General features: G+C 60.5%; 1 protein-coding gene across 2 annotated transcripts in view; it reads right to left on the bottom strand.

Annotated features, from left to right (window-relative positions):
* SRRM3 (serine/arginine repetitive matrix 3) overlaps window positions 1-20,741 on the bottom strand; it is a 28,900-nt gene extending 8,159 nt beyond the window's left edge. The window contains exons 1-11 of one of the 2 annotated variants that reach the window (XM_037375017.1): window positions 20,692-20,741; window positions 12,255-12,510; window positions 9,031-9,132; window positions 4,850-4,984; window positions 4,650-4,730; window positions 4,228-4,257; window positions 3,764-3,832; window positions 3,433-3,468; window positions 2,630-2,680; window positions 2,422-2,529; window positions 1,584-1,755 (exon numbers count right to left, since the gene is read on the bottom strand). In XM_037375017.1, the coding sequence (XP_037230914.1) occupies window positions 1,584-1,755; window positions 2,422-2,529; window positions 2,630-2,680; window positions 3,433-3,468; window positions 3,764-3,832; window positions 4,228-4,257; window positions 4,650-4,730; window positions 4,850-4,984; window positions 9,031-9,132; window positions 12,255-12,478 (1,008 nt within the window). In that variant the 5' untranslated portion in view covers window positions 12,479-12,510; window positions 20,692-20,741. The remainder of the gene's footprint in view (window positions 1-1,583; window positions 1,756-2,421; window positions 2,530-2,629; window positions 2,681-3,432; window positions 3,469-3,763; window positions 3,833-4,227; window positions 4,258-4,649; window positions 4,731-4,849; window positions 4,985-9,030; window positions 9,133-12,254; window positions 12,511-20,691) is intronic. The other variant, XM_037375018.1, reaches the window with a different exon arrangement.
* Window positions 20,742-25,919: the final 5,178 nt, after the last annotated feature.

Raw genomic sequence — 25,919 nt, 5'->3', positions numbered from 1 at the left:
CTGCTTTTTTTTTTTTCTTCTCCACATTAACACACACAAAAGCAAAAAGTTCTAGAACAACATGACGACGACAAGGGTGGGAGAAAAATAAGAGAGATATATATCGTTTGCATTTCTGTACATCACAAGGGAAAAGAAAAGAAACCATGAGAAAGGAAACTAAAACAAGGGGGGGGAAAAAAGCACGTTTCATTGCCCTTCCCTCCCCCTCGTCCCTGCTTCTGCTGAGCAAGAAATGGAAGTGTATATTACCGTTTGGGTTTTTTTCAAATGGGAGGCTAAAGAAAAACACAGATGGGATTAAAAAGAAAAAAAAAATAAAAAATAGAAACCAGAGAGAAAGAAGAGAGAGAGAGAGAGAGAAAGAGAGAGAAAGTTGTCGGAGAGAAGTCCCGCTGGTGCCGGGGAGCCAAGGGAGCTCGGCGGCCTGGGCGATGCTGGGTGCTGGGGGTGGTGGGCAGGGGGAGAGCGGGTGAGCCGGGCGCCTGGGTGGGCACCCAAACCCCCTCCATGCCCCAGCTGAAACCACAGGAAAGAAGAAAGCAGAGAGGTGCCCCAAGAGGTGGGCAAGGTGCTGGGTGCTGCTGGGGGGTGCTGGGCTGGGGCTGGGGAGGCCGCAGGGGACATGAACATGGGGTGGGGGGCTCCTGGCCCCATTTTCCAGGGTCCCCCTGGCCCCACAGGTGTTGGGGTGTCAGCGTTGGGTGCTGCCAGCCTGGGAGCATCCCTGCAGAACCTCACCTATGGGAATAAAGTGTCCCGGGGTGAGCGGGGACCTGTGTGCCCCCCATTAGTGGGGTCCCCCAGCACGCTGCCTTTGTGCAGCCCTGCCTCCAGCCCCCCACTAGCCAAAGCAAGCTCCTCACCAGCCCAGCACTGATTAAACTGGGGCTGGCCCCCCAGATCCTGCCGGGTTAGGGCTTTGCCCCACTCAGTGCAGAAGCAGCCCCCACAGGCTTCATCAGGACCCCCGGGGAGCTGAAGCAGAGCTGGGGGGCACTTGGCTCCAAAGTCACCTGGCACGGGGAGCCTGAGTTCCTAAAATCTGAGCACCCAGCACCAAACCCCCTCCAAATCCTACCCTGGCCTAACGCCCATCCCCAGATCGGATGCGGGGGTCCTCAGTGCTGGTGCTGGCGCCTTGGCTCTGGGGAGTGGTGGGGCTAGTGGGGAAATAAGAATTTTCCAGCTTTACCCATTCCTTGGCTCTCTGGGCTCAATCCCCTCCCAGGGAGGTGCTGAGCCTGGTGGTGACCCTGGCAGGTGACACTGGCCTGCCAAGCCATCGTCCCTGGGGGGTGACATCCACAGAGTGATGCGTGGCTTTGGGGAAGGGGTTGGCTGCCCCGATACCTGCCCTGAGGTGATGGGCTGGCTCCTCCAGGGAGACTGCGCACCCAGCGGAAGGTCGATGGGTGCCGGGTGGGTACATCCTGCACCCCGCAGCTCCCCCGCGTGCCCTGGGCTGGGCGAGGGGGGAGCCGAGTGAGCAGGGAAGGAAAGGAGAGGAGAGCTGGGGTGGGGGGTCCTGCAGAGGGAGGAGGGGAGGGAAGAGAACGGTGATCCAAGAAAAGCCTACGTACATCCGAGGGCTCCGGCAGCGGGGCACCGTGGCTGTGGCGGCCGTTCTGGGCGCTGCCCTTGTGCCCGTTCTGGTGTGGCGAGGCCGAGCGGCGGGGCGAGGGGGAGGATGGGCTGCGGCTGGAGCGGGCGCTGCTGCCCTTGGGGCCGTCCTGCCGGCGCTTGGGGCTCAGCCTGCGGGGCACCGCACCGTCAGCCGCTGGCATCCCTCCTGCCCCGAGCCCAGCGCGCCATCGCCCTTCGCCTGGCTCCGGCAGAGCTGCCGGCTGCGTGCTGGGGCTGAGATGGTGGGGCAGGCTTTGCCAAAGCAAGAAACAAGGTGAAAATCGGTGTTTTGTGTTTTTTCGAGTTCAAAATTGAAACCCCCATCTGGGCACCGTGGTCCCAACACACACCCCCCTCAAGGTGCTGCAGCACCATCCCACTCCCCTCCATCACACCAAGGGTCCCCATCCCGGGGACACCTCTGCCATCTGCCTCCTTGCCCTCCATCCCGAAGGGTGCCCATCACAGGGACACCTCTGCCACCTGCCTCCCTGCCCTCCATCCCAAAGGGTGCCCATCCCAGGGACACCTCTGCCACCTGCCTCCCTGCCCTCCATCCCAAAGGGTCCCCATCACAGGGACACCTCTGCCACCTGCCTCCCTGCCCTCCATCCCAAAGGGTCCCCATCACAGGGACACCTCTGCCACCTGCCTCCCTGCCCTCCATCACATGAGGGTCCCCATCACAGGGACCTCTCTGCCACCTGCCTCCCTGCCCTCTACCCCAGAAGCGATCCCGTCACAGAGGCTGGGGGGGCTGCTGGTGATGGGGCAGGGGTCCCGGGCTGCCCCTACCTGCTGGGGGATTTGGAGCCGCTGTCGTCAGAGGAGAGCGAGGCGCTGTGGGAGCTGCAGGAGCTGCGCCGGTGTGAGCGCCAAGCTGAGGACTCGCTGCGGGACCTGCTGAGAGGGAGGCCGGGGGGCCAAGGGGCAGGCTGAGCCGCTGTGGGGGGTACACAGGGGGACACAGCACCCCGCTCTCCCCACTGTCCCGGCCCCTCACCTCTTGCGCTCTTTGTTTTTCTCCTTCCGTTTGTTCTTGGGGCTTCGGGACCTGCGGGAAGAACCAAAAGCTGCAGAGACAGGAGCGGGGGCAGCACCCAGAGGGGCTTCCCTGGCCCCCCCAGAGCCACCGAGGCTGCGGGAGGAGTGATGGAGGGGACCTGCCCGGTCTGGAGTTGGGCTCCACCAAGCTTCAAGCTGCAGTGGGGATCCCAGCTGGCTTTGGGGGACTGAGGGGGCCACATGCTGGTTGGCAAGGCTGGCTAGGAGGGGGTGGTAGTGGCAAGGGGGAACCAGCTCTGCTCAGCATCCACAGGGCTCAGGCCCGTTGTCACCCCCCTGCTTGCTTTGCCCTGTGCCAGCCCACTCTGAGCCCCTCTGCCCACCCAGGCACCCTTTGCCTGTTTTTTAATTTTTCACCCTAAAATAACGGTGCCTGCAGAGGGCATCGGGGTTTGCCCTGACCACAGCTGCCCTGCATCACCTCTTCTCCCCCGGGGGACATACAGGGCCGTGTGGGACCCTGCAGTCACCCAGAGTGGCCCAGTGCCACCTCCAAGGGTGGGGGATGCTCAGCGGTGTCTGGATGTGGGGTGAGGGGGACACTCACCAGGCGAGGGACAGGTGGACAGACGGCGGGTGATGACAGCCCACGTTCACCCCACACCGCGCCCGATGGGTCCATCCCCATGGGCAAAGGGGATGGGGACAGCGGGAGGGCAGGGGAGGGGGAACCCCTGATGGGGGAAGCTGGCAGCCAGCGCTGGTGGCAGCAGGGTGGCTCCCAGCAGCCGTCACTCTCACCTGTGTCTTCTCTTCTTCCGTGACCCCGACTCAGACCTGAGGGATGAAGAGGAGGCAGAGATGAAGGAGACACACTGATCCAGGCAGCATGGAGTGAAGGCTGGGTGGCCTCAGGGGATGGGGACAAGGACAGGGGGGTGGCCCTGTGGTGGGCTACTGGATGGGCCAGGTGATAGCTGCTGTGGGGTGATGGTCCCATGAAAAGCCATCAGTACTCATCCCTGTCCATGCCTTCATCCCGCCCCAGCCCAAGGGCCTGGGCAGCCACCGACCAGCCCTGCTTTCCCCAGCCAGCCCCGTCATCCCCAAGGTGACATAGTGTCCATCCTACCTGTCACGTCTGTGTTTCTTTCCAGTCTTCTTTTTCTTTTCCTTGCGGATGGGTGAAGAGCTGTCACAGCTGGGGGAGGGGGGGAAAATGGGTGCCCTTGAGGGAGGAGCAAGGGACTCCCCAGCCCTCATGGCCCAGAGGAGTCCCATCCCACTGCCCCCCGCTTGCCCTGGACCACCCACGGGATGCAGGAACATCACATGGAAGTTATTTCCTCAGGGTATTTGGGGTGGGGGATAGAGAAGGGCTTTTGGCAGGGCTCTGGCTGCTTTTAGTGCCGGAGCGCCTGAATCCCACTGTGTCCCATTGCCACCTTGTGGGCCCCGTAGCCTCCAGCAGGAGGCTGGCCCAGTTCCCACTGGGATTTCAGAGGGGAACAGTGGATGGTGGAGGCCAGCCCATGCCCAGTGGCCTTGCACACCCAGCAGGGACCCTGCAGCTCACCCAGCCCAGCGGGCACTCACCTGCGCTCCGAGCCAGGTTTCCTCTTTTTGCTGCCATGGGGAAGGCAGAGAAGAAAGGGACATTAGGGACAGCATCCTGCCCAGGTGGCCACCACTAACCAGGGAGGGACCAGCAGGTAAACAGAGCCAGACCCTTCAGGCAGTCAAATCCTGCCCGGTGCTGTGCCCTGTGGCAGCTGGCTCCTTCCCAGCATGGACCAGGCAAGGTGCCACCAGTGCATGCAGCTGGGTGGGCTCGCGGTGCGTCCCACAGTGCTGTGCCTGCGTGCACGTGCGTGTGCGTGTTGCACCATCGATGCATGAGGATGCATTGCACCTCCAACGTGGGGGGACTTGCTCCACCAGAGCCTGGGGAAGGGCTGTGCTGGCAGGAGAGATGCCCTCCAGGAGAGGGGACAGCACAGGGACAGCTGGGGACTCACCGGCTCCGGCGGTGACCCGATTTCTTTTTCTTTTTCTTCTTGGGTGGAGGAGAGGTGGAGCTGCTTGAGCGTCTTTTCAGCCTGCGGGAAAAAGCAGACAGTGTTGGGGGAAAAAGGGAGGGCCCCTTGGCCTCTGTGTCCCCCAACGGGGACCCCCTGCACACCCACTCCTCAAAATCCCACTGTGGGTCTGGCTGGACCTGTACTCGCGGTGGCTGCTGTCCTCACGGTAGCACTCAGCCGAGCAGTCGCACTGCAGCAGGCAGCCCTCGCCATAGTCGGGGTACTCCACCGTGTACTCCTCCCCATCCATCCCGTGGTGGTTTTCTATCACGCTGCCAAAGGAGGAAGCACAGGATTAATTAGGGGCTCCCCACTCCCTATCTCCCACTGGACAGGCTGGGAGGAAACCCAGAGCAGCCCCAGTGCAGCTACAGGAGCTGGGGGACATCCCCTCTGCCACAACACCCCCAGGGGACCTTGGTCACATCCCTAGAGGTCCACATGCAGCAAAGACCCATGGTGGTGGTGTTCTTGGGGTCTTCCTGGGGCTTTTGTCCCTGCAGGAATCCCTGCTGGGCTGGCACAGGGACACCGCGGGGCTCAGGCCACCATCCCCCTGCAGGGTCCAGCTTTGGCATCATTTGGAGCCCCTTTGGGCATTGCCCAAGTGCTGGAGCTGAGCAGGAGGCTGGGGTCAGTCCAGGTAGACGGCAGGGCCAGATTAGGGTGAGAGGAGCCAGCAGGAGGGTCAGGGGATTCGGGCGATTATCCGCCTGCTGGCGGGAGCTGCCCAGGATGATCCGGGCTTTGAGGCCAGCACCCCTGTGTGCCGCTGGCTTGGCACCCTAGCTTCAGGCAGGTGATGGGTGATGTGCCCCCTGGGTCAGGTGTGAGAGGGTGGGTGACCATCAGGCCTGGAGCCATCAGGGACTCCTCTCTCTCCTGAGTGACTTTGTCAGCATTAATTTTTTCCTGCTGCCATGGAAACCAGTGGGAGGTTGCCACTGACTACCGGGGCTGCAGGCAGGGCTTGACAGAGGTCTGGCAGCTGGACCAGGCAGGCAGGAGGGACCCAGGAGTTCCTGCCCAGGCTCTCCCTGCCACCCCCCACCTCCCCAGCCCTCCTCTGCCATCAGCCCCAGAAGCAGCATCAAATCCTGCTGGGAGTTTGCTCTTGGGGAATGTAGGACATCTTGCCCTGGAGGGATATGGCCATATAGGTGCTCTGGAGGGAACTGTAGCAGATGGGTCCACACCTGGAGGATGCCCAGCATCACACCAGCCCAGGCGCTTGCTTCCTAAGGGAAATTTGCCCTCAGAAACTGGATGTGGGCTCCTCCGCCCTTCCCAGCCCACAGCTGTGCAGCCGGGGATGCTGGTGGAGAAGCGCAGCCCCCATGGCACCAGTCCCTTGGCAGCCCAGCCAGCACCTCCGGCTGAATGAAGGGATGCTCCCAGCCTCAGATGGCAGATCCGAGAGTAGCACGTGTTGGCGTTCCTGGCCACAGGCAGGCTCTGGGCTGTTTAACCCAATTAAAAAAGGTTTGGACCAAAACTACAAGCGAGGCAGCCTCCTCCTGATCATGGACAATCGCTCAAGCGGGTCTCGGACTCCCTTCTGCACCGCAGCCATGGTTTTCTGAGTCCTCTCCAAGTGATTCCCGCTTTGGCCATGCCCCAAGGGCAGGAACGGCCTTTCAACCACCCACCCGAGCGTGGGAAGGGGAGTAAAGAGGAAAAGAGAGGAGAGAGAGGGGATAATTCCCTGTTGGACTGTCTGCTCCATGAGCGGGCAGTGCTCCATGCCAGAGCCTGCTGCCAGCATCTCACCCATTAGCTGTGCTCAGTGGCTCAAGACGGGCTTGTGCTGCCCCAATTATCCCTCCCTGCCCGGCACACTCTCACGTTTGTTTTCAGTCCCACCAGCCTGTCCATCAAGCAGTTACTCCTTGGGGAGCGGGCTGTATCGCCAGGCTGTGCACACATAGAGACAGGAGCTGGAGGAGCGCAGAGAGCAAGCCAGGGACTCAGGTGGTCACGGCTCTGCTCAGTGCCTCAGTTTCCCCTGGGGAGTATTGCAGATGATGCTGAGCTTTTCGCATTTGCTTTGAAATGAGACCAGCTGGTTCAGACTCATAGTCCCAGCAGCCAAAAACCCAGCTGTAAAAGTCCAGAGAGGTGCTGGAGCAGGACCGGCCCATGAGGTGCTTTGTTGAGTTCTCTCCCAGCCACTGCAAGGGCTGGGGCTCTTTATTTGAAGTTTAACTCCCTTGTCCAGCCTCTTCAACCAGCATAGCCCTTTTGCACCCAGGACATCCTTTGGTAGTGACTTCAGCAGCTCAGGTCCCCACTGCCTGAAGAGCCACCTCCTTTGGACCTGGCTCATGCCAGCCTCCTCCAAGCGCCTCAGGCTCGGCTCTGCTCTCCTCCGAGCAATCCTTTGCTTTGAGACGGCTCCTTCCAGCTCAGCACTATTATTTATAGCCCCTGGGCTAATCTTTAATGATTACCCTTTGTTTCGCAAATGCAAGCCCTCAAAGGTGACAGCTAGGGCTGCCTGGACAACCTTAAGGCACCTTTGGCTTCCCTACGGGCTCGTTAAGGTGCCAGCCCTAACGAGCCTGCCCCCGAAAGATGCCCTGGAGATGACTCATGCCCCCATGGGCAAAGGCCACTTGTTAACAAGTCAGGTTTGATGCTCTATGACCTGCGCAGGTTGGTTTTCCCTGTGGCTTGTTTTTTTCCTGCCTGGAGGAGGACCCTTTGTGCTGCCCCAGGGCCATGCGCCCCATCCCAGGCTGTGCACAGCCGAGTGTCCCTCCTGGAGCGGTGTCCCTCCCTGCCTGGGTGCTGGCAGAGCAATGGGAGGAAGGCTCTCCCCTCCCCGCCACGGCTTCCCTGCCTCCCCCCTTGCCCTGATTTCCTGACCCTAATGAAGCATTAATATTCAGTGAACCTGCAGCATCTATTCCTGTCCCAAGTGACCTGGTTTCCAGGCTGATGGATGGTGCGCGCCGGGCCAGCCACGCTGCCTGGGCCATTAAGTATTGCACAGATAAATCATCATCGAGCCAGGATGGATCCTCACGAGGCTGGGGACAGTCCTGTGCAGGGCAGGAGGAGCAAGCGCCACATTCCCAGCAGGAGCTAGGCTGCTTTGGATACCTAACCTGAGCCGCAAGCTCCCTGGGGCATAAGTAGCCCCCAGGGACCAGGCATCATAAGGAGTGATTAGGAGGCAGAGGCACAGGGCAGGAAATCCTTGGAGAAGCTCCATCCATGGGGCTCCTTGAGGTCACAGCAGCCTCACGGAGACACAGGCTCTGGTCTACCCAGACGAGAAGCAGGCTCAAGTCCTGCCTATCCAGCCTGCACTCCTTGCAACAGAAATTATTATTACTGTTATTAATAATTATTATTGCTAACACTAATATTTCTAGGGTTACAGAACAGCAACCAGCCTGCTGAACCATCACCAGCCTAGCTGAGTTGCCCCAGCTTCACACCTGGAGGCAGGCAGACTATCCTGTTATGGAATTAAGAGCAAGGACTGGAAACCAGTGCCCTTGCCTGGCTGGAGGCAGAGGCTGAGATTTCAGCCCTGGGGAGAGCAGAGAAGTGACCCAAAGAGGCAGGAGCAGGCAGCGGTGAGGCACAGCAAACCTGCAGCTTGGTCTCTGCCACTGCCTGGTGGGCTGAGCCAAGCATCAAGACCTTCTGCACTTTGGTTTCATCACCTGGGACAGCAGTATTGCAGTGCTGGCCTCTCTGTACAGCACCCTGAGGTCTCCAAAAGAACCAGTGCAGGAGAAACTCTAACCTCTCCAGAGGTAGGATACTGCCTCAGAGAGGCAATCCCTGCCTCCAGCCAACTGACCATCCATCCATCCATCCATCCATCCATCCATCCATCCAACCATCCATCCATCCATCCATTCAACCACCCACCCATCCATCCATCCATCCATCCAACCCTATATACCCTCTCTATATCCATCCATCTATCCAACCATCCATCCAACCCTATATACCCTCTCTATATCCATCCATCTATCCAACCATCCATCTATCCCTATATCCATCCATCCATCCATCCATCCATCCATCCCTATATCATCCATCCATCCATCCAACCATCCATCCATCCCTATATCCATCCATCCATCCAAAACCAACCCTATATATCCTCTATATCCATCTATCCAACCCTATATACCCTCTCTATATCCATCCATCTACCCAACCATCCCTATAGATACCCTCTCCCTATCAATCCATCCACCCACCCACTGATACTTGAAGGCAATCTGGGATGTGCCTCTCTGGGATGAGAGGTGAGCAGGACACAGACAGGCCAACTCGGAGATGCCTCACTTACATTTGGCGCCCATGCTGATCCTCCCTGGTGAGCACACCTTCCTTCTCCATCAGCATTTGCCGAAAGGTCCCCACTTTCTGCCGGATCTCCTCTTCGGAGTACCTGGATGGGCAAAGATGCAGTCAGAGCTGCTGTGGCCGGAGCGTGGGCTCCCCAGGGACCTGCTGAGGACCCCATAACTTCTGGAGTGACATGTGGCCCAAGGGCCTGGTCAGAAGGAGAAGTGGCATGGTGACAGTCACCAGGGCTTGAAGGAGAGCTTGGTCCCCTACCACCACCCTCCATGTCCTCCTCTCTCCTGCCTGCCCCTCCCAGCAGTGCTTGGCAGAGGAAGGGATATCAGGGAAGGGGTAAAAGAAGAGGATGACCATGAGGTTGCCATTCCCTGCCATTGCCCCGGGTTTTGGCACTGCCAAACGCCCCCAGCAGTGCCAGCATCATAGCTGGTGACGCTGGGGTTTGAGCCTGGCACCTCCGTCCCACGGTGAGCCTCCCTCCCTCATCCCCATGCTGTGCCAGGGCCCCGGCAGCCAAGCCAGCTCTGCGCTAATGCCAAACGCTGACTCAGGCCACTGCAGGGTTATTAACGAGAGACACTAATCACTTTGTCCCTGGCATCTGAGAACAGCCGCAGCAAACCACAGCGCTCCAGCAGTCCCTGAGGTGTCCCCGAGGAGGGACAGGTGACAGCCCTGGGCAGGCAGTTTTGTGCCGCATCCCTCAGCTGCACAAGAGCACCCGAGCATCCCCCTCGACCAAAACATCCAAATGAAGGGATGTGGTGGAGGGACCTGCAGTGCTCTCAGCATTGTCCCTGGGGACAGGGCAAAGGGACAGGGACCCCATGTCACCACCATGCTGCCACCCTGAGAGGGAAGAGGTCAGGTGTGTCCCCCTGTCCTCACCCACATTGTCTATAGAGCCTGCTTGCATCCCATCCTCGCTGTCACACCCCATCAGCATCACCACTAAGGAGCCCAGAAAACTGGGTGTCACAGCCTGGCCAAGCCCTGCAGTCCCCAAGGCTGGCACCTCGCAGAGCCTGTGCTGGGGACAGTGATACCACTCAGAGTGGGTGCCCCTGGGTGCAGAGGGGCACGTGGCAGCACCCACCCCCACCCACTGTGGTGCCGATGAAGGGGAACAGGAAGGAGAGGGGAATTAATATTAACAAGCTCATTTGCCCTGAAAGGCTCTCATTAATTCCCCAGCTGGCCAGGACTCCCGCAGGAGGACACAGGAAGGCAACCCAGCTGCTTCGCCTCGCCTTGCACCCTGCCTGGGTGCAGGGGGCCCCAACACCAGGGCCAAACCCATCCCCCGATGCTGCTTTGCTCGGTACCCTCGGTGGCGGTGCACCCAGCACAAGGATGGAGCTGCCAGCCCCGGCCATCCACGGCCAGCCGCCAGCCGGCAGCAGCAGGAAGATGTCCGCCCGAGAAGATGAGCATTTGCTGCAGCATATTATGAACGCGGCTGATGTTCTCAGAGAGGGGACATGAGGCCAAACAAGAGGTGACAGATGGGCCACCGCGGCTGGGCTGTTAGCAAATCTGCAGGGGGCAAGGCCAGGCCGAGGAACCCCCCCGCCCTGCATCCAGGGATCCTGTGATGGAGGCAGGAGCACCTCACCAGGCCCTTTCCCTCCTCCACCCGTCGGCGCTGCTTATAACCCCATTGGAGGGATTTGGGGTTTTGCACTTAACACATAGAATGGATTTGAGAAAGACAGAAAAATTGCTGACACTTCTTTTCCAGACAAGAAATCCAGCCTGCAGGCTGGGAATAACGGCGCAGGCAGCCCAGAGCAAGCAGCAGCCAGATCCAGCGCAGGCAGGAGGAGCCATCCGCGTTTCAGGAAACAAGGGAGAGCTTAAATCCCCACAAAACCTCTTCTGCTGTCACACCTGCTCATCCTGGGGGCCCTGCCCTTGCCAATATCTCGCCCGAGGCCATGGCCAGGCTGCGGTCCCCGGCCCAGGCAGAAACCTCAGGGGTGCAAAGCGGTTCCCATATAACCCCCCCGGAGAGCCCCTGCGAGGAGGGAAACAGCAGGCGGAGGATTAACCAGGTTGACCAAGATTATTACTGTAATTATATTATCATTTCAGTGTATCACCGTCATCATCGTTATTAATAGCCTTAATAATAGCAGAGGCAATTACAGCAATAACAACAATACCGGTTGCAATATTGCTATTACCCATCGCAATAATGATACTACTAGTAGTAAGATCCCTAGTAGGGCGCGGGAACCCGACAGGAGTCTCTGGGCTCCCCAAAGCACCAGGTCAGCCTTATTTATTTCCATAACGACAAATTAGGCACAATCATTATTCCAGTCTGTGTGAGACAATTTAATTCTAGGTCACGCTTGCACTCTTAATGAAAGCCTTGGCGAAGCCTTCCCTCAATCCATTTTCCTTCTCCCCAGCTGATACCAGTCCCCGTCTACCCATGTGTGCTGAAGAATTTGCTCCATCCATCAGGTTTTAGTGAGCTGTCAGTGGGATCAGGCTGTTCCACGGCTGCCGGAGCTATGGGGTAGCTGGCAAGATGACCATGGATCTGGTGGGAATGGGGGTCTCCTTGCTGGCCCCCCAGCCCCTCCTGCCCACCCGGGCAGGGATGCTCTCCAGTCCCTCAGGTTTTTCCCCAGCCCTTTGCTTCCCAAGGGGAGAGCAGAGGCTGGGGAGCAGCTCACGGTGCCCAGCCAGGGTCACAGGATGGAGGGGCTCCTTCCACTCCAAAACCAGGGGGAGAGAAGGAAGGCAGGACAAACTGAAGCACCAGAACAGCCTCACCTGGGACTAAACCCCAGCTGTCCTTCATCTCCCGGGCATGCGGGGCACGGGCTGGGTGGCATTGATGGCTTGCATGACCATGAGCAACTCATTCCTCCTTCCTGTCTCGGCTTTCCCAGCACTATGAGCTGGGAGCCCAGCTTTCCAACCGGAGGGGCCAGGGCAAGCCTCCAACATGTGTGTGGATGCAGTCCTCTGTCTGTGTTTCTTGGAGGCATTTAGCTTTGCAAACCAACCCACCAGTCTACCCCAAAGCTGTCTGATTCATCCTAAAGTGGATTTACTTCCAACTGGGGACGTTTGCCACATCAAGGTGTTTTTTTAGAGAGGAAAAAGGGGGAGAACAAGGTGCAAACCGGTCAAAAGGATCCCAAGCCATGGGGTCCATCTCCATCCCAGCCCTGATGCCCCACTACTCACCCCTGCTCCTCCATCATCTCCTGCAGCTCCATGCACTTCAACTCCACCCGCCGCTTGCGCTCGTGGTCCAGGATTTCCCGGTGAGCCTTCTTCACCAAGCTGGGCTCCACCAGACGCACCTCCTCCTCGCCCTTGTGCCACGTACCTGAGGCGCTGGGCTGTGAGAAGCCATTGGAGGCTTCCTGAGGGGAAGGCACATCGGCCCCGTTGTTGTAGAGAGCCATGCTGGCATGGGCAGCCTCGCTGCTAGCAGCACCTGGGAGGGAGAGGAAGACTTGGGGGTCAGTCCCTGCCCTGGTTTCACTCTCACCGTGCGATGGTCACGGGAACCTGCCAGGACCTGCCGGGAAAATTTGTCTCAAGAGAGATGCAGGCACAGCAGGTTGATGGGGACGGTGACTGAGAGATCTGGGTCTTCTGCCAGCACCCTTCCTGCCCCTTGCCTCAGTTTCTCCATCTGCAAAGCGAGGCTGGGGCTCTTCCCATCACCAGGCCATGAGGGCTGGCTCATGGGAGAGAGAGGAGGATGTTCTGCACCAGCCTCTTACCAGGGAAAGCCTGGCAAAGCCTGCATCTGTGTCACCTGGAGCCATACGGTAGCAGTGGGACAGGTGGCCAGGCATCCCTCTGAACCCCACAGGCCCCGCTGCCAGCTGCTTCTTGTTTGGAACAGGGAAGGGCATCCATCCTCACACCCTCTGGGGACAGTCCCAGGCACTGTCCCCATCCAGCAAGGGGATGCCCTAAAGACCTCAGGTATCCCCCTTGCATCCCCCAGCTGCACTGGCCAGCGAGGATGCAGCCATGGGACATCCTGATGTCTGGCACAGTCCGGCAATGGCCTGGTGCTGGCCAGGAGAGGAGGTGAGGCTCCCCACCAGCTGCTGCCTGCCTGCCTTCTCCCTGCTCTTTCACCTTCACGTGTCCCTGCCTCCTTCTTCCGCCACCACAGTCAACGTGTCCTCACTTGGCTCCAAAAATAACCCCTTGGAAGAGGACAACTGCTCCCGAGCAGCACTGCTGCACTGAGGCTCTGGCTGATGCTCCCTGAGCCTGGGGGAGGAGATGCTCCCAAATCTCCTGAATCAACCCGACAGACACAACCCTGTCTCAGCAACCTCGGGCCATCGGCACATGGCTGAGCACCCATTCCTCAGTCTCGCTGTCCTGCGATGCCCCAGCTCCCCCACCCAAAGCACCGGCCCTCTTCCCAGCATGGGATGCTCCCACTGGAGATCCTCTGCCTCCATTACCAGCAGCAGCCAGGCTGCAGAGGCACCGCCTGGACTTTACTGGGGGCTGTTCCCACAAACGCTTCTCCTGGAAGGTCCTGCACAAAGAGAAATGGTCAAGGACAAAGGCAGAGCACCCTCCCTCACTCTCCAAGCTGGCTTTGGGCTCGGAGACACAGCTTTTGACAGCAGCTACTTCTCTGGGGTGTTTCTACCTGCTGCAGAGGCTCTTCAGAGAACATCATTGCCTACGTGGGAAGCAGCCAGCCCTTGCCTGTGATGCCCGTGGTGTCTGACACATGCCGTCCAAGGAGGATGGGGCCAAACACTGTCCTGGGAAAGGAGGGAACCCTCAGCCCAGCGTGGGTGTGAAGGCAGGATAGACAGATCACGGACTGATCCACACTGTTCTGAGCCCAGGGAGGGCTTGCTGTTCCCGCTGTGCTGTTCCAGTGGGATGCCAGGTTGTTCGGAGCTTTCCATGGCCATGCCAGGTGGGACAGAGCCAGGGTGGGAACACAGATTGCCCCTGAGAAGCTTCAAGGACATTTCTCTGCTGTCTGAGGAGAGGAAAAGCCTCAGAGCTCTCCCCAGGGTGGTGGGGGTCCCAGCCCAGCAGGAAGGCATCTCCCACCCTGCGGCATCCCCAGAGGACATCCCCGGCTTTCCCGCTGCCACTGGCTGCCCCACGCACTCATTTATCTCCTGACAAGCCTGCCCGGGGAGGATGGCAGCTGACTGCTTAATTACAAAGCTTTTTTTTCCCCCTCCATTTTTCCCCATTATTACCACACAGAGAGGAGCCAGCAGCCTTTATTGCCGCAGAGGCGTGGAGGAGCAGGCAGCAGGAGATGCTGCCAGAGAAGCTGGAGCCGGACAGGGCTCTGCACCCTCTGGATGCTTGGCCCTGTCAGAGAAACTGGAGTGTCCCTTCATCCCCTCTTGCCTGCAGCAGGCAGGGCAGCACCCACATTTCAAGCCCCATGACACCCCACAGCAAGGATCTACCCCCCCAGCTCTCCCTGCCCAGGAGGGACCCCTGACCCCAGCCCCCTCCATGTCCCAGGGTGGCCCCAGGCCAGAGATGGGAGAGCTGCTGCAGAAAAACCTGGCCTGGGGGCTCCTCTTCCTCTTTCTCCCATCAAGGCGTGAAGCCAAAAACCGGGAAGGAAATTTGGGAATGGGGGAAGCTCCTTGCTGGGAAACCTTCCCCCACTGAGGCACTCAAGGAAAGAGAGGGGGAAGGAGAGGATGCTTTCCACAGCAGCCTCTGCTTTTTTTTCCCCAGCGGGAATTAATTTTATCCTGAGCCTGGCAGTGGGTGAATTCATTGCTGTGAAACCTTGAAAGCGTGTGGGATATACAGCCGGGCAGGTAGATGAAGGAGCATGTGAGATAAACCAGCAGCTGGATGGGTACCTGCGGGAAAGGGCTGCACAGTGGGGGAGGCATGCAGATCCCACCAGGAAACTTTCCCCATCTCCGTAAAAAGAATGCAGCTAGAGATATGATAAGGGGAAATTTTATCATTCTACAATTCTGTATCACTCCTGCACCAGGGGCCAGGTGGAGCCAGCCTGGGGATGGACACTGCGCTGCATCCCGGTGTCCCCTCAGCCGTGAGCCATAGCTACCCTGAGAGGTGACACCAGCCACCCTGCCTCAGCCACAGCACCGGCAGGAAAACAAAGGAAGAGAAAAACCACTCGCAACCCCCCTCCAGCTGTCAATAGCAAAGCCAGGCCACAGGCAAAAGCCCTGGGTGGAAAACAGAGCCAGTCCTACACCTCTGGTGACAATGGGGACAAGTCACCAGGGCAGAAGAAGCCCACATCCCCCAGGCTGGGCCTGTGCCCTCCCTGTCCCCAAAGGAGACCCCCCATTGACACCCTGCACCCGCAGGGGACGACAGCTCAGGTACACAGGGTGGCCGTCACCACCACAACCTCCATCCATCGGCCACCACGTGGGGACCACCCGACTCCACCAGCTCACGCTGGCACCAAACCTGTCTGTGAAGGCAGCACAGCCCTGCCCAAGTGGCAGCGGCTTCCCGCCTGGCTCAGCGCTACCCCCGATAATAAAGACGATGGTTAAATATTTCATTATCTGCAGTAATTACCCACAAATCATCAAGCTCTGGCAGCCTGCTGCCCGGCCGCCTTGCCGAGAGGGAGAGGAGGCGTCATGGGGCAAGCGCTGCGCCGTGTCCCCATGGACTCTTAAAGGCTGCAGGGTGCGGCTGGGGACAGCCGCTGGCATCCGTCCCCACCACCCAAATCCCCTGAGTGCCACCCAGGAGGGCTCAACCCCCTGGCACCACAGGCTGGAGCTGCTGGGGAATCTCCAGAGCAAATCTCTCTCTTCCCATTTTGCTGAGCCATTCGCCCACGTTTCAGGGTCCCGATCTCTCCCCCGGCACTCCCCATGCCACCCTGGGACCTGGGGAGGTCAAAACAGCTTTTCATCTCGCAGGTGCTTTCTGCTGCCTGGATTAGAGCTTTTGGAAATGTTCAGAGCTCATCCTCATCCTTCATCCTCATCTTCATTCTCATCCCCATCCTCCATATCCATCCTTCATCTGTATACGCACCCTCCTTCTCCAGCTTCCATACTCATCTCCATCCTCATCCCTGTCCTCCATCCTCCTCATCATCCTCCATCTCCATCCCACGCCTTACTCCAAGCACAGGGACCAGCCCAGCACACCGGTTCTCTCCCTCCCTTCCCAGCCACGCTGAGTGGCACCCATGGTGGGGAGGACCCAGCACCCGTGCTGCCAGCCCAGTGGAGGTGGGGACAGACAGACGGCCAGACACACTGCGCTGTGCCCCTGACACACAGCCAGCATGGGGGTGCCAGGACCATCCTGCCACGCTTTGGAGCTACTGGTTTCCAGCCGAGCTCTAAACTGAGCTCCCTCCCTGTGGGCTGGGACCCCTGGGCATCTGGTGGGGTGGCCCCAGGATGTGGCCATCCCTGTGTCCCAGCCCTGGGGGCTGTCCAGCCTGGGCTTTGAAGGGAGACTCAGGGATTCAGGAGCTCCAGCCCGAAGCAAAAGAAGAAAACAAGGGAAATGAGCAAAAGAAAGTGTTATTTCACCAAACTGCTTTTGCCCTTTTATTTTCCAGCCCAGAAAAACAAATCCCTTCCCAGCTGATTCTGCCCAAATCCCCCCGCCCCCCCGGGTGCTGCTCTGCTCCCTGGCCATGCCCACGGCACCCCGGGCATGGGGCTGTGCTGGAGGCAGCTGCCCGTCACTCCTGGCCGCTGCCGTTGCAGGGCCCTGCCGCGCCGTAATGCGGATGAAACCGCTTTCCCAGTGGGAGCGGGGATGGCAGCGAGGTGTTGGCAATGCCTGGATGCTCTCCCGGCATCTCCCCCTCGGCAGGGAAAGGCAGCAGCGGTGCCTGGGCATCCTCCCCCTCCCCGCTTCGGTGCTAATTAAAGCCGCCTCTGGCCGGTGCTCGATTAATTCTCGCCACATCCAGCTGCACCAGCCAGGGTGATGGCGAGCGCCCGTGTGCCAGGGATGCAGGCACGGGATGCAGGCAGCGAGCCTGGGACGGCGGCTCCCTGGATCACTGGTGCACTGAGCGTGCCAGAGCTCAGTCCCAACACGCAGGGGACAACCCAGCCGAGGCGAGGACCCTCCAGCCCCATCAGAGAGGGTGACAGGAGCAGCCCCCATGGTTGCCCTGCCCTCTGTGGTCTCATCAGGGCACACCAGCACCTACCGAAGTCACCGCCTTGTGTCTGAAGCATTTACAGCCCCACGCTAGGCTGCTCCCTGGCCGTGCTGTGGGGACAGCTGGCAGAAGGGGGCTTCTTTTTGTCACTCACAAAATGCCAGAATATCACGGGAAGGCAGCCGGCCTCCTTTAAACACCTGGTCAGAATTACCAGGAGGAAAAGTCTGGGGTTGCTGCCATTAATTGGGCTGACCTTCTCCAGAGCTGCCTTCCGCTAGCCCCCGAGTGCCAAAAACCATGAGTCAGACCTCCCAGAATGAGAAAAAAGAAAGACAAATCTGGCTTTAAACGTAGCCGGTCTGGGGTTCGTTAGCTCTGCCTCCCAGCCCCAAGCCGGCAGAGATCCTGCCCGTCGGAAGGGATAGCAGGAGAGGGTTGGTTATAGCCATCCCAGCCCCTTCATCCTTATTTTCCCCAGCCAGAGCATCCTTTCCCTAACCAAAATTTGATGCCTCACAGACTTTAATGCAATTAATAAAGAATATATGGATGCTGGCTGGGGGGGGGGGGGGGGGTCACGAGCTGGGCGAGGGCTTGCTGCTGCTTGTGCATACCTACGTCTGTGCATATATATATAATTTTTTTTTTTTAAATAGATGAGGAGGCTGGTGGAGAAGCTAAACAGTTGCTAAGCAACCGGGCTTCTTCCTGACTTGGGGATGTAGGGATGGGGGAACCAGGGGTGGGGACCAGTCCTCCCCACTGGACGGGCACCACACAAGGGTGTGGGCAGAGGAGACCCATCAGCTCCCCTGGGAGATGTTCCAGAGAAAAGGGCCTGATGGAGGGCAAGGAGCCAGGCTTTGCTCCTGTCCCCAAAACGCTGCAGCTGAAGCTCCCCCAGCCTGAACCCCTTGGGCTGCGGGGGCAGGCTCTGTGAGCCCTGCTCTCAGCATGGGCTGGGGGAGAGCTGGTGGAAAGGGGGTCACACCACGATGGGGACCAGCCCCAGGGGACCCTGGGACTCCCACAGTGATCCCATTCCTGAGCCAGGGATGAGGGACAAGAGGAGAAACACATCCAAATGACAGCAGCAAACCCCTCTGTGCTGAGCGGAGAGGCAGCAGGTCCAGGTGATGGGTATCCCCTATAGGACCCTGCAGCCCTGTGTCCCCCCGGCCACATTCTACTCAGCCCCCTGGGGCCACCACAGCCACCAGCAGCTGCTCACTGGTGGCCAAGAGACCAGCAGGCAGCCCCAGCAGGCAGGGCTCAGGTGCTCGCTGCCCTGCCAGACCTTCTACAACCAGGAGGTGCTTAAATAATGGGTAAGGACAGAGTGGGGGAATACCCAGCCCCCCTGGTATTGCACTGCTGGGGCCATTTGCTTTGCTGGGCAAGGAGTCAGGAAGCAGAGGTAGCCCCATGGCCCATCACCACTTCGGAGGATGGGGGGAATAACAACAATAAAAGCAATTATTGAGCTCCCAGAGGAGCAGGGGGATGACTGTCACAACGGGGTCACCTTTCCTGATGGGGACACAATCCCAGAAAATGACCCCCAGGGCTGAGCACTGTGGCATGGGGGGGTGGGGGGGTGGGTCATGGCCAGTGCAGGGGGATCGTCCAGCCGGGGATCCCCCCCACCCCCACCCCCCCGACTGGCTGGGTGGTTGTGTAACGGGAGGAGCTATTCCAGGGTTTGAGCACATTATATAAGCCACAGGCCACCTGGCCGGGGAAAACGGGAGCTGGGAGACAGTCGGGAAGAGGAGGAGGAAGGGATTTGGGGATCAGGGCCCCCCACAGCCAGCAGGCCCCCAGCAGCCAGCACTAAACCCATGGGGTGACGACCCACACCCCACAGACACCCCCTGCCTAGAGATGTGGGGTGGGCACACTCTGCCCCCCCTCCAGCAACACCCAGGACCCACGGTCACACATCCACCCACAGCCAGATCTGGCCCCCAGGGCAGGAGACCCTCTGCCTGGGGGGAAAGCACCATTTCCTTGGCACCGGGGACAAAACCAGCCAAGTGCCCTGCACCCCTCCGCCTGCCTGGCAAAACCCCCGCTCACCATCCCCAGCAGCAACCAAGGACAGAAAGCTCCCCTAAAAGCTAAAAGCTGCCCAGCTTCTGGCTCCAAAAGCCCCTGCCTCTCCCTGCACGTGTTGCCAGGATGAGTCCCTGGGGCAGGGGGAGCCAGGTGGGAGGCAGGGGGTGGCATCGCACAAGGCCATGCTGGCAGAGGGGGATGGAGCAAGGATGTTGTGTGTTGGGACATAAGCACCACACGCTCCTGTCCCCAAAATCTCCCCCAGTGGGAGATTTTGTCCCCTGCCAGGACAAACCCACATGCCAGGGCAGGGAGAGCAGACAGGACACGAGCACCTGCACCCTGTGAGATGGTCCTCAGCCTTTACCACCAACCTGAGGCACCCCCAAATGCCAGCAGCCCCCACACGAGCCCCTGCAGCAGCAGAAGCGCAGGCAAGCCAAGAAACATCCACAGGCTGAAATTTCGGCTCCGGAGAGAATGAATGAACGCACTTCCCCCGAAAGCCACCTGCTCCCCCCGAGCTGGGCCCGACCCCTCGCCACCAGCCCCCCGCATGGCACAGCCTGGCCATCCCTGGGGCCAAACCTGGGAAGGAGAAGCAAAAACGCTCCCAAATGACGAGCCATTGAGCCGCCACTCAGCTCCCCGGCTGCCAAGCCTTGCCCCTCTCCTTCCCCCGCGCAACACCCGCAGGGTTTGAAATCTCACCAGCCAGACCCAGCGCTGCAGGGCCCCCTCCCCAGCACAGCCAGGGGGTCGGCACAGCAGAGAGAGGGGCTTCAGGGCCGTTATCCCGGCCTTGTCTCCCACTGGCACCCCACAAAGTGCTGGAACCTCGGGGGGGCTCATCACCATCCCGTCCTTCCCAGCCCGCGGTGCAGACAAAATCCCGGTGCCGGGGGGTCAGCGCTGCCACCGGCCCGCCAGGCCCCCCTGCAGCACGGGGACGGATGTGGGGTGCCCCCCGCCAGGCCCCCCTGCACCGCGGAGCCCTTGGCACATCCACGTCCCTTTGGGGTCCCCCTGCGCCCCAGGGGGGCATCGCACCCCCAGGCTTCTCGCCCCATCCCGTACCCCCAAAAGCATCAAACCCCAGGGACCTCCCCCACCGCCCGCCTGCCCGCGGGGTCCCCAGCCGTCCCAGCACCCACGGAACGCTGCACCCCTTGCCCAGCCCTTCCGCCCGCGCCCCTCCAGGGACCCCAACACCCGGCCCCCCGAGAGGCAGCGCGACCCCCCCATCCCATCCCCACCGGCTCCTCAGCCCCCCCCCGCCCCTATCCCTCGGGGGTCCCCAGCCCCCCGCACCTCTCAGCCCCCCGCCCCGTGCCGGTGGGGTCCCGCTGCTCCCCCGCCCCGCTCTCCCCTCCCGCCCCGGGCCCTACCCGCCCCCCCCCCCGGCCCGGTGCCGGCCCGCCAGCCAGGCCCGGGCCCGGCCGCGCCGCGCCTCACCTCACCCCGCCGCCCCGCCGGGCCCGGCCCGGCCCGGAGCCGCCGCCGCCGCCTGCGCCGCCCCGCTGGGCCCGGCCCCGCTCGGCCCGGCCCGGCCCGGCCCGGCCCCTCCCGGCTCCGGCTCCGGCTCCCGGCTCCCGGCGCGGCGAGCGCGGCCCCTCCTGAAGTGCTGGACAGCTCCGCGCCACAGAGCCGCCCGCCGCGCCAGCGCGCCGCCGCTACCGCACAGCGCCGCCTGCCGGACGGAGGGCGCGCAGCACCCGCGCACCCACCCGCACACCCCAGAGCTCCCCCCTTCCCCAGTCCCCCCTTCCCCACAGCACCCATCTTTCCCCAGAGACCTCGTCCTTCCCCAGACCACCCCTTCCCCATAGACCACATCCTTCCCCAGAGACCCCATCCTTCCCTAGACCATCCCTTCTCCAGACACCTCATCCTTTCCCAGGGACCCCATCCTTCCCCAGAGCACCCATCCTTCCCCAGACTCCCCTTCCCCAGACTCCCCTTCTTCCCCACAGACTCCGTCCTTCCCCAGAGCACCCATCCCACCCCAGAGACCCCGTCCTTCCCCAGAGATCTCATGCTTCCCCAGAGCATTCATCCCCAGAGACCCCATCCTTTCCCAGACCATCCCTTCCCAGATACCTCATCCCTTCCCAGAGACCCCATCCTTCCCCAGAGACCCTCTTCCCTAGAGCCCCATCCTTCACTACAGTCCCCCTTCCCCTGAGCCCCCCCATCCTTCCACAGAGCACTCCCCTTCCACAAACCCACCATCCTTCACCAGAGTGCCCCCTTCCCCTAAGCCCCCCATTCTTCCACAGAGCCTCTATCCTTCACCAGAGTGCCCCCTTCCACAGAGCCCCCCATCCTTCACCAGAGCCCCTCTTCCACAGAACCCCCTTCCCCAGAGCCCCCCAACATCCCCCCAGGGCACAATAGCCACCTACACCCCCCCACTTATCATACAGCCCTCTGCCCTGCATCCCCCTGCACCTCACAACTCTCCCCAGTGCTCTCCCCCACCTTCGTCCCCACATCTTACCTCCCACCTGCACCCCCAAATCCCCCCAGAAGCCCACCCCACCCCACCACAGTCCCCAAAGCTGCACCCTGGGGTATAGCACCAAACACCAGCCACCGCAGCACCTGCCCCTGCCAAGCTGCTTGTGCCTGAGGGGTGCAATGGCCAGAACCCCCCCCCTCCCGTACCCCACCCTGTATGCCATCCCATCCCACCCCAAATCCCATCTCTTCCCATCCCATATCCCACCCTGAATCACATCCCATCTTGTAACCTGTCTTGTCCCAGCCTGTATCCCACCCTGTATCCTAGCCCATTCCATCTCAGCCCATCCCATCCCATGTCCCACCCTGTATCTCACTCCACCCTGTATCCTACCCCATTGCATATCCTCTGCTGTATCCCACCTCACCCCATATCCTATCCCATGCCCTACCCTCTTGCCCTGATGCCCCACCTCACCCCAGTGCCAGCCCAGCCCTGCCCACCCTCTCCCAGCTGCTGGCACTGACTGGGACCAACTGGGGCACCCCCACCCTGGTGGCTGCGGGTGGATTCAGGCTGGCAGGGGGGCCAGGGTGACATGGGACATGCCAGGTCCCCTCCGGAGATGTTGCCCAGCGCTGCAGCACAAGTGATGAGTCCGTAATTAATTCTCATTTCTTTCGGTGATGCTGAGCACTTGCCCTCCTTATGGGCCAGGAAGCGGTGAAACTTTGAGGGGGAGAAGCTCCCAGTACAAACCAGTGCCACCAGTCTGGTCCAATTAGCCTTGTAGTGAGCAGCAGTGTGGCAGGACCCAGCCAGAGGAGGAGGGCTCAGGGTGCAGCAAGGAGGGAGTGGGGTGGCTGCAAAAAGAGAAAGTGCCTTGAAAATCCCCCAAAAGGACCAAAAAGAGAGGCAGCCCCTGCAGCAGTGCTGAACCAGCCTTGTGCTGCTTGGGGCCACCCTCAGCCCCCCCAAATCTCCCTGTACTGTGGCATCCTGGTAGGGGACAGGGTACTCAGACCTCCCCCAAACCACCCTGAAACCTCCCACCATGCTCATGGCAAAGGACGGGGTACCCAAACCACCCCAAAACTGCCCAGTGTGGTCATGGCGAGGGTTTAGCTGCCCAACCCACCCTGAAACCACCCTGGCTGCTCTGCCAGGGCCCCAGGCAGGGACACCGCGTGCACCTGGCTGGGGACGCCTGTCCCCCAGTGCCCCCCACCCTGTGCCTCAGTTTCCCCTGCACCGCACAGGCAGGGCACCCCCTGCAGATGAAGCCCCCTCCTTAATCTGGCTGCTCCTTCCCAAGCAGGGAGCTAAGGGCACCCGGGTGTCCCTCCATTGTGGATTTGGCCTCAGGGGAGGGGATCTGGGGAGGGAGCTTCAGCAGGGACAGCAATGGGGAGCCAGAGCTGGGGTCTAAGGGGAGCTCTTGGGGGTTAGCCCAGGCTGGAGAGCCCTGTCTGGGGGGGGATGTCCCCACAGCTGGGTGATGCTTTTCCCTCCCAAGATGCTCTGGGGAGAACTGGACCAGGGACCAAGCTGGTCCCAGCAGCACTGCTCACCAGCGCCAGCCCAAATCCATCACCACAGCCAGAGCCACTGACCTCACCTACCTCCCCATCTCTGTGCACAGGGATCCCTGTGGGTCCAGGTGGCAGCAGGCCATGGGGAGGGGTCCAGCTGTGGGGGGACAGTGCTCACCTGCAAACAGGGTGGAGGGCACAAACATCCTCATCCCACGAGGATTAACCACTCTTTTGGGGTTGTCTCCTACCAGCTGCTCTGCAAAACCTGCATCCCACATCCGTTATCCACCACCCTCTCCCGTAGCTAAACTCATCGGTACGAGGGTAGGCAAACTCCCCATCTGCTGCATGAGGAGGGGCTGGCCCAGACCCCCGCAAACGCAGTGGGGACAGGGAGCGGGTACAGGTGCCCAGAGATCCTGCAATTCCCCAGCATCCCTCCCCTGACCCGCGCAGCCTGCCCAGAGGGGCATGAGTGGATCAAAGCAGCAGGTGGGTCAAAGCCATGGGTGGGAGCCTGGCTGAGGGTGGGCAGTTGCAAAGCCACAGCAGTGTGGGAGAGTGGGGACACCCACGAGCAGCCCGGGGGACATGGAGCCTTCCCAGAGAGCTGTGCCATGCCAACGCCAGCTGTGCACCGCCTGCAGCCACCCATGGGGTGCAAGGTGTCGGTGTCCTCCCGTGCCAGGGCTGCCTGGGTGCTCACACATGCACACGCACGCACATGCACACAGACACACACTATTGCAGCCCCCACACGCTGTTCCCCCCCTGCTCCAGGGCAGCCTGCCCCAGCCCTACCTAAAACAGCCACAGGAGCTGGGAAGGGTCGTTTGGGGTGGGAGAGGGGCTGAGAATGGGCTGCAGCCTTGCCAGGCTGTTATTGTAGGGACTACATAAACAAGGGGCTTGGCCACGTGTTGGACCAGTTCTATTAAACTCTAGCCAAGCAGCAGGGCTGCTTGTGGGAGCTGCAGTGCAGCCCCCTGAGCATCCCCAGGGCTGCTGCTGCCTCCCCCTGCTCCTGCCTTTGCCCCTGCCATGTGCCTTTGGGGCAAGAATAGATGCCACCTCCTAGGAGAAATCTCCTGTGTGGTCACAGCCTCTCCTGGTTTAATGCTGGAGGGAGAAAACAGCCCATGATGGGAAAATCCAGCATCCTCCGGGTGAGCCTGCGCCCTTTGCAGCACTGCTGTCTTTCCAACACCCACAGAGTCCACAGCACTGAATAATGCATCAGGCCCTGGGAAACAAAGAAGATGGGGGGGATGTGGCCAGGCTCCCCCCCGGCACCAAAAGCAGCTTGGGGAGACCCTGGCATGGGGGGGCCGCAGCCCCATGGGACTCCCTGGGTGCTGCCAGGAGCCAGGGCTTCGCAGCGGGGCCGCATGGGGCTTTGGCCAGTAGCCTGGGAGAATGGCAGTGGGAGATCTAGTGTAGCCCAGGGTGCAGGATCCCAGCTGGAGAGCTGGCACTGGCAGTAAATACAGCCAGAATCATGCCTAGAATGGAATGGAGAAAGGCAATAGGTATCCGGGTGAGAAAAAGGGAGAAAAGCGGCAAGAAAAAGCTGTCAGGCAGGCAGAGAGCTGGGGGGTGCAACCGGGAGAGCAGCACGAAGGGATGATCTGGTGGAGAACAAAAGGGGAGAGATGGCAGGACCCGGAGAATGGACGGTAATTGCAAGCAAACAGGCAGAGCCACCCGCAGCTGGGGGGACAGGAAGAAAATAATCACTTGAAAGAAAGCGAGGCTTCAGGAAGGAGGGGGGGGTGTGGGGGCTGTGGGGGTGGGAAAGGCGATAAATAATTAAAGGAGATCAAACGAGGCAGGCAGCAGAACAGGCCTAATTGCAAGGCTTCGTACTGAGGTTCAACATCTCCACCAGCCGCCTCCTGATGCAGAAGAAAGGGCGGCCGGGAGCGGCTGCGGCACAGGGAGCGTCCGTGCTGCCAGCACAGCACAGGCAGTAGCCCCTGATCAAAGCCCAGCGCTGACTTTCTTGATGCTCAGCAATCCCGCGTGAGGCAGCAAGGAAGCGGGGAGGAAGGAAATGCCTACAAATAGGGGGAGCAAAGCAAAGGCACGAAGGGAAAGGGGCTGGGGGGCACCACTCTCCCCTGAGAGCCCAGGGTGTGACAGGGACCAGGCGTCTGAACAGCCCCGTATGCGCCCAGGGTGACCTTGGCCCATTCGATCGTGGCCCAGCAGCTGGAGGCTCCCATTGATTTGGGCTCGACCCTGTGGCCACGTGGCCCTGCTTGCTGGTGGGGTGGGTTGGCTGGGTCTCCGGTTCCCCCAGGGCTCCCCTAAGCCTCCTAGCCCATGGCAGGGATTTTTCTTCCCTGGGGATTTGTCCAGCCACCCTCCGAAGCCCTGGGAAACATTTTGCATCCACGTTCTGCTGCAGAGAGGAGACCCCTGTGCCCACCTCCCTTGGCTCATGCAGGAGCTGCCACTTGCTGCTTTCCTTTGGTACCTCCTGACTCAGAGAAACAAGTACGGGAGGAAAAAAATGAGCCACCGCTCCCCTTCCAGCCTGAAAAGGCCTTCAAGCAGTCATCCATTACCGGAGACAGCCTTTGCTTTTACAAACCCAAAGGGCAGCTCACCCAGAGCATCACCCAGCGCACGTAGAAGCAGAGACCCGCTACTGGCCACGACTCTCCTGCTGCATCTTTCCC

The sequence above is a fragment of the Falco rusticolus genome, chromosome 1 (assembly GCF_015220075.1).
Source record: "Falco rusticolus isolate bFalRus1 chromosome 1, bFalRus1.pri, whole genome shotgun sequence".
NCBI classification, from domain to species: domain Eukaryota; kingdom Metazoa; phylum Chordata; class Aves; order Falconiformes; family Falconidae; genus Falco; species Falco rusticolus.
This window is presented reverse-complemented; position numbering and strand designations above follow the sequence as displayed.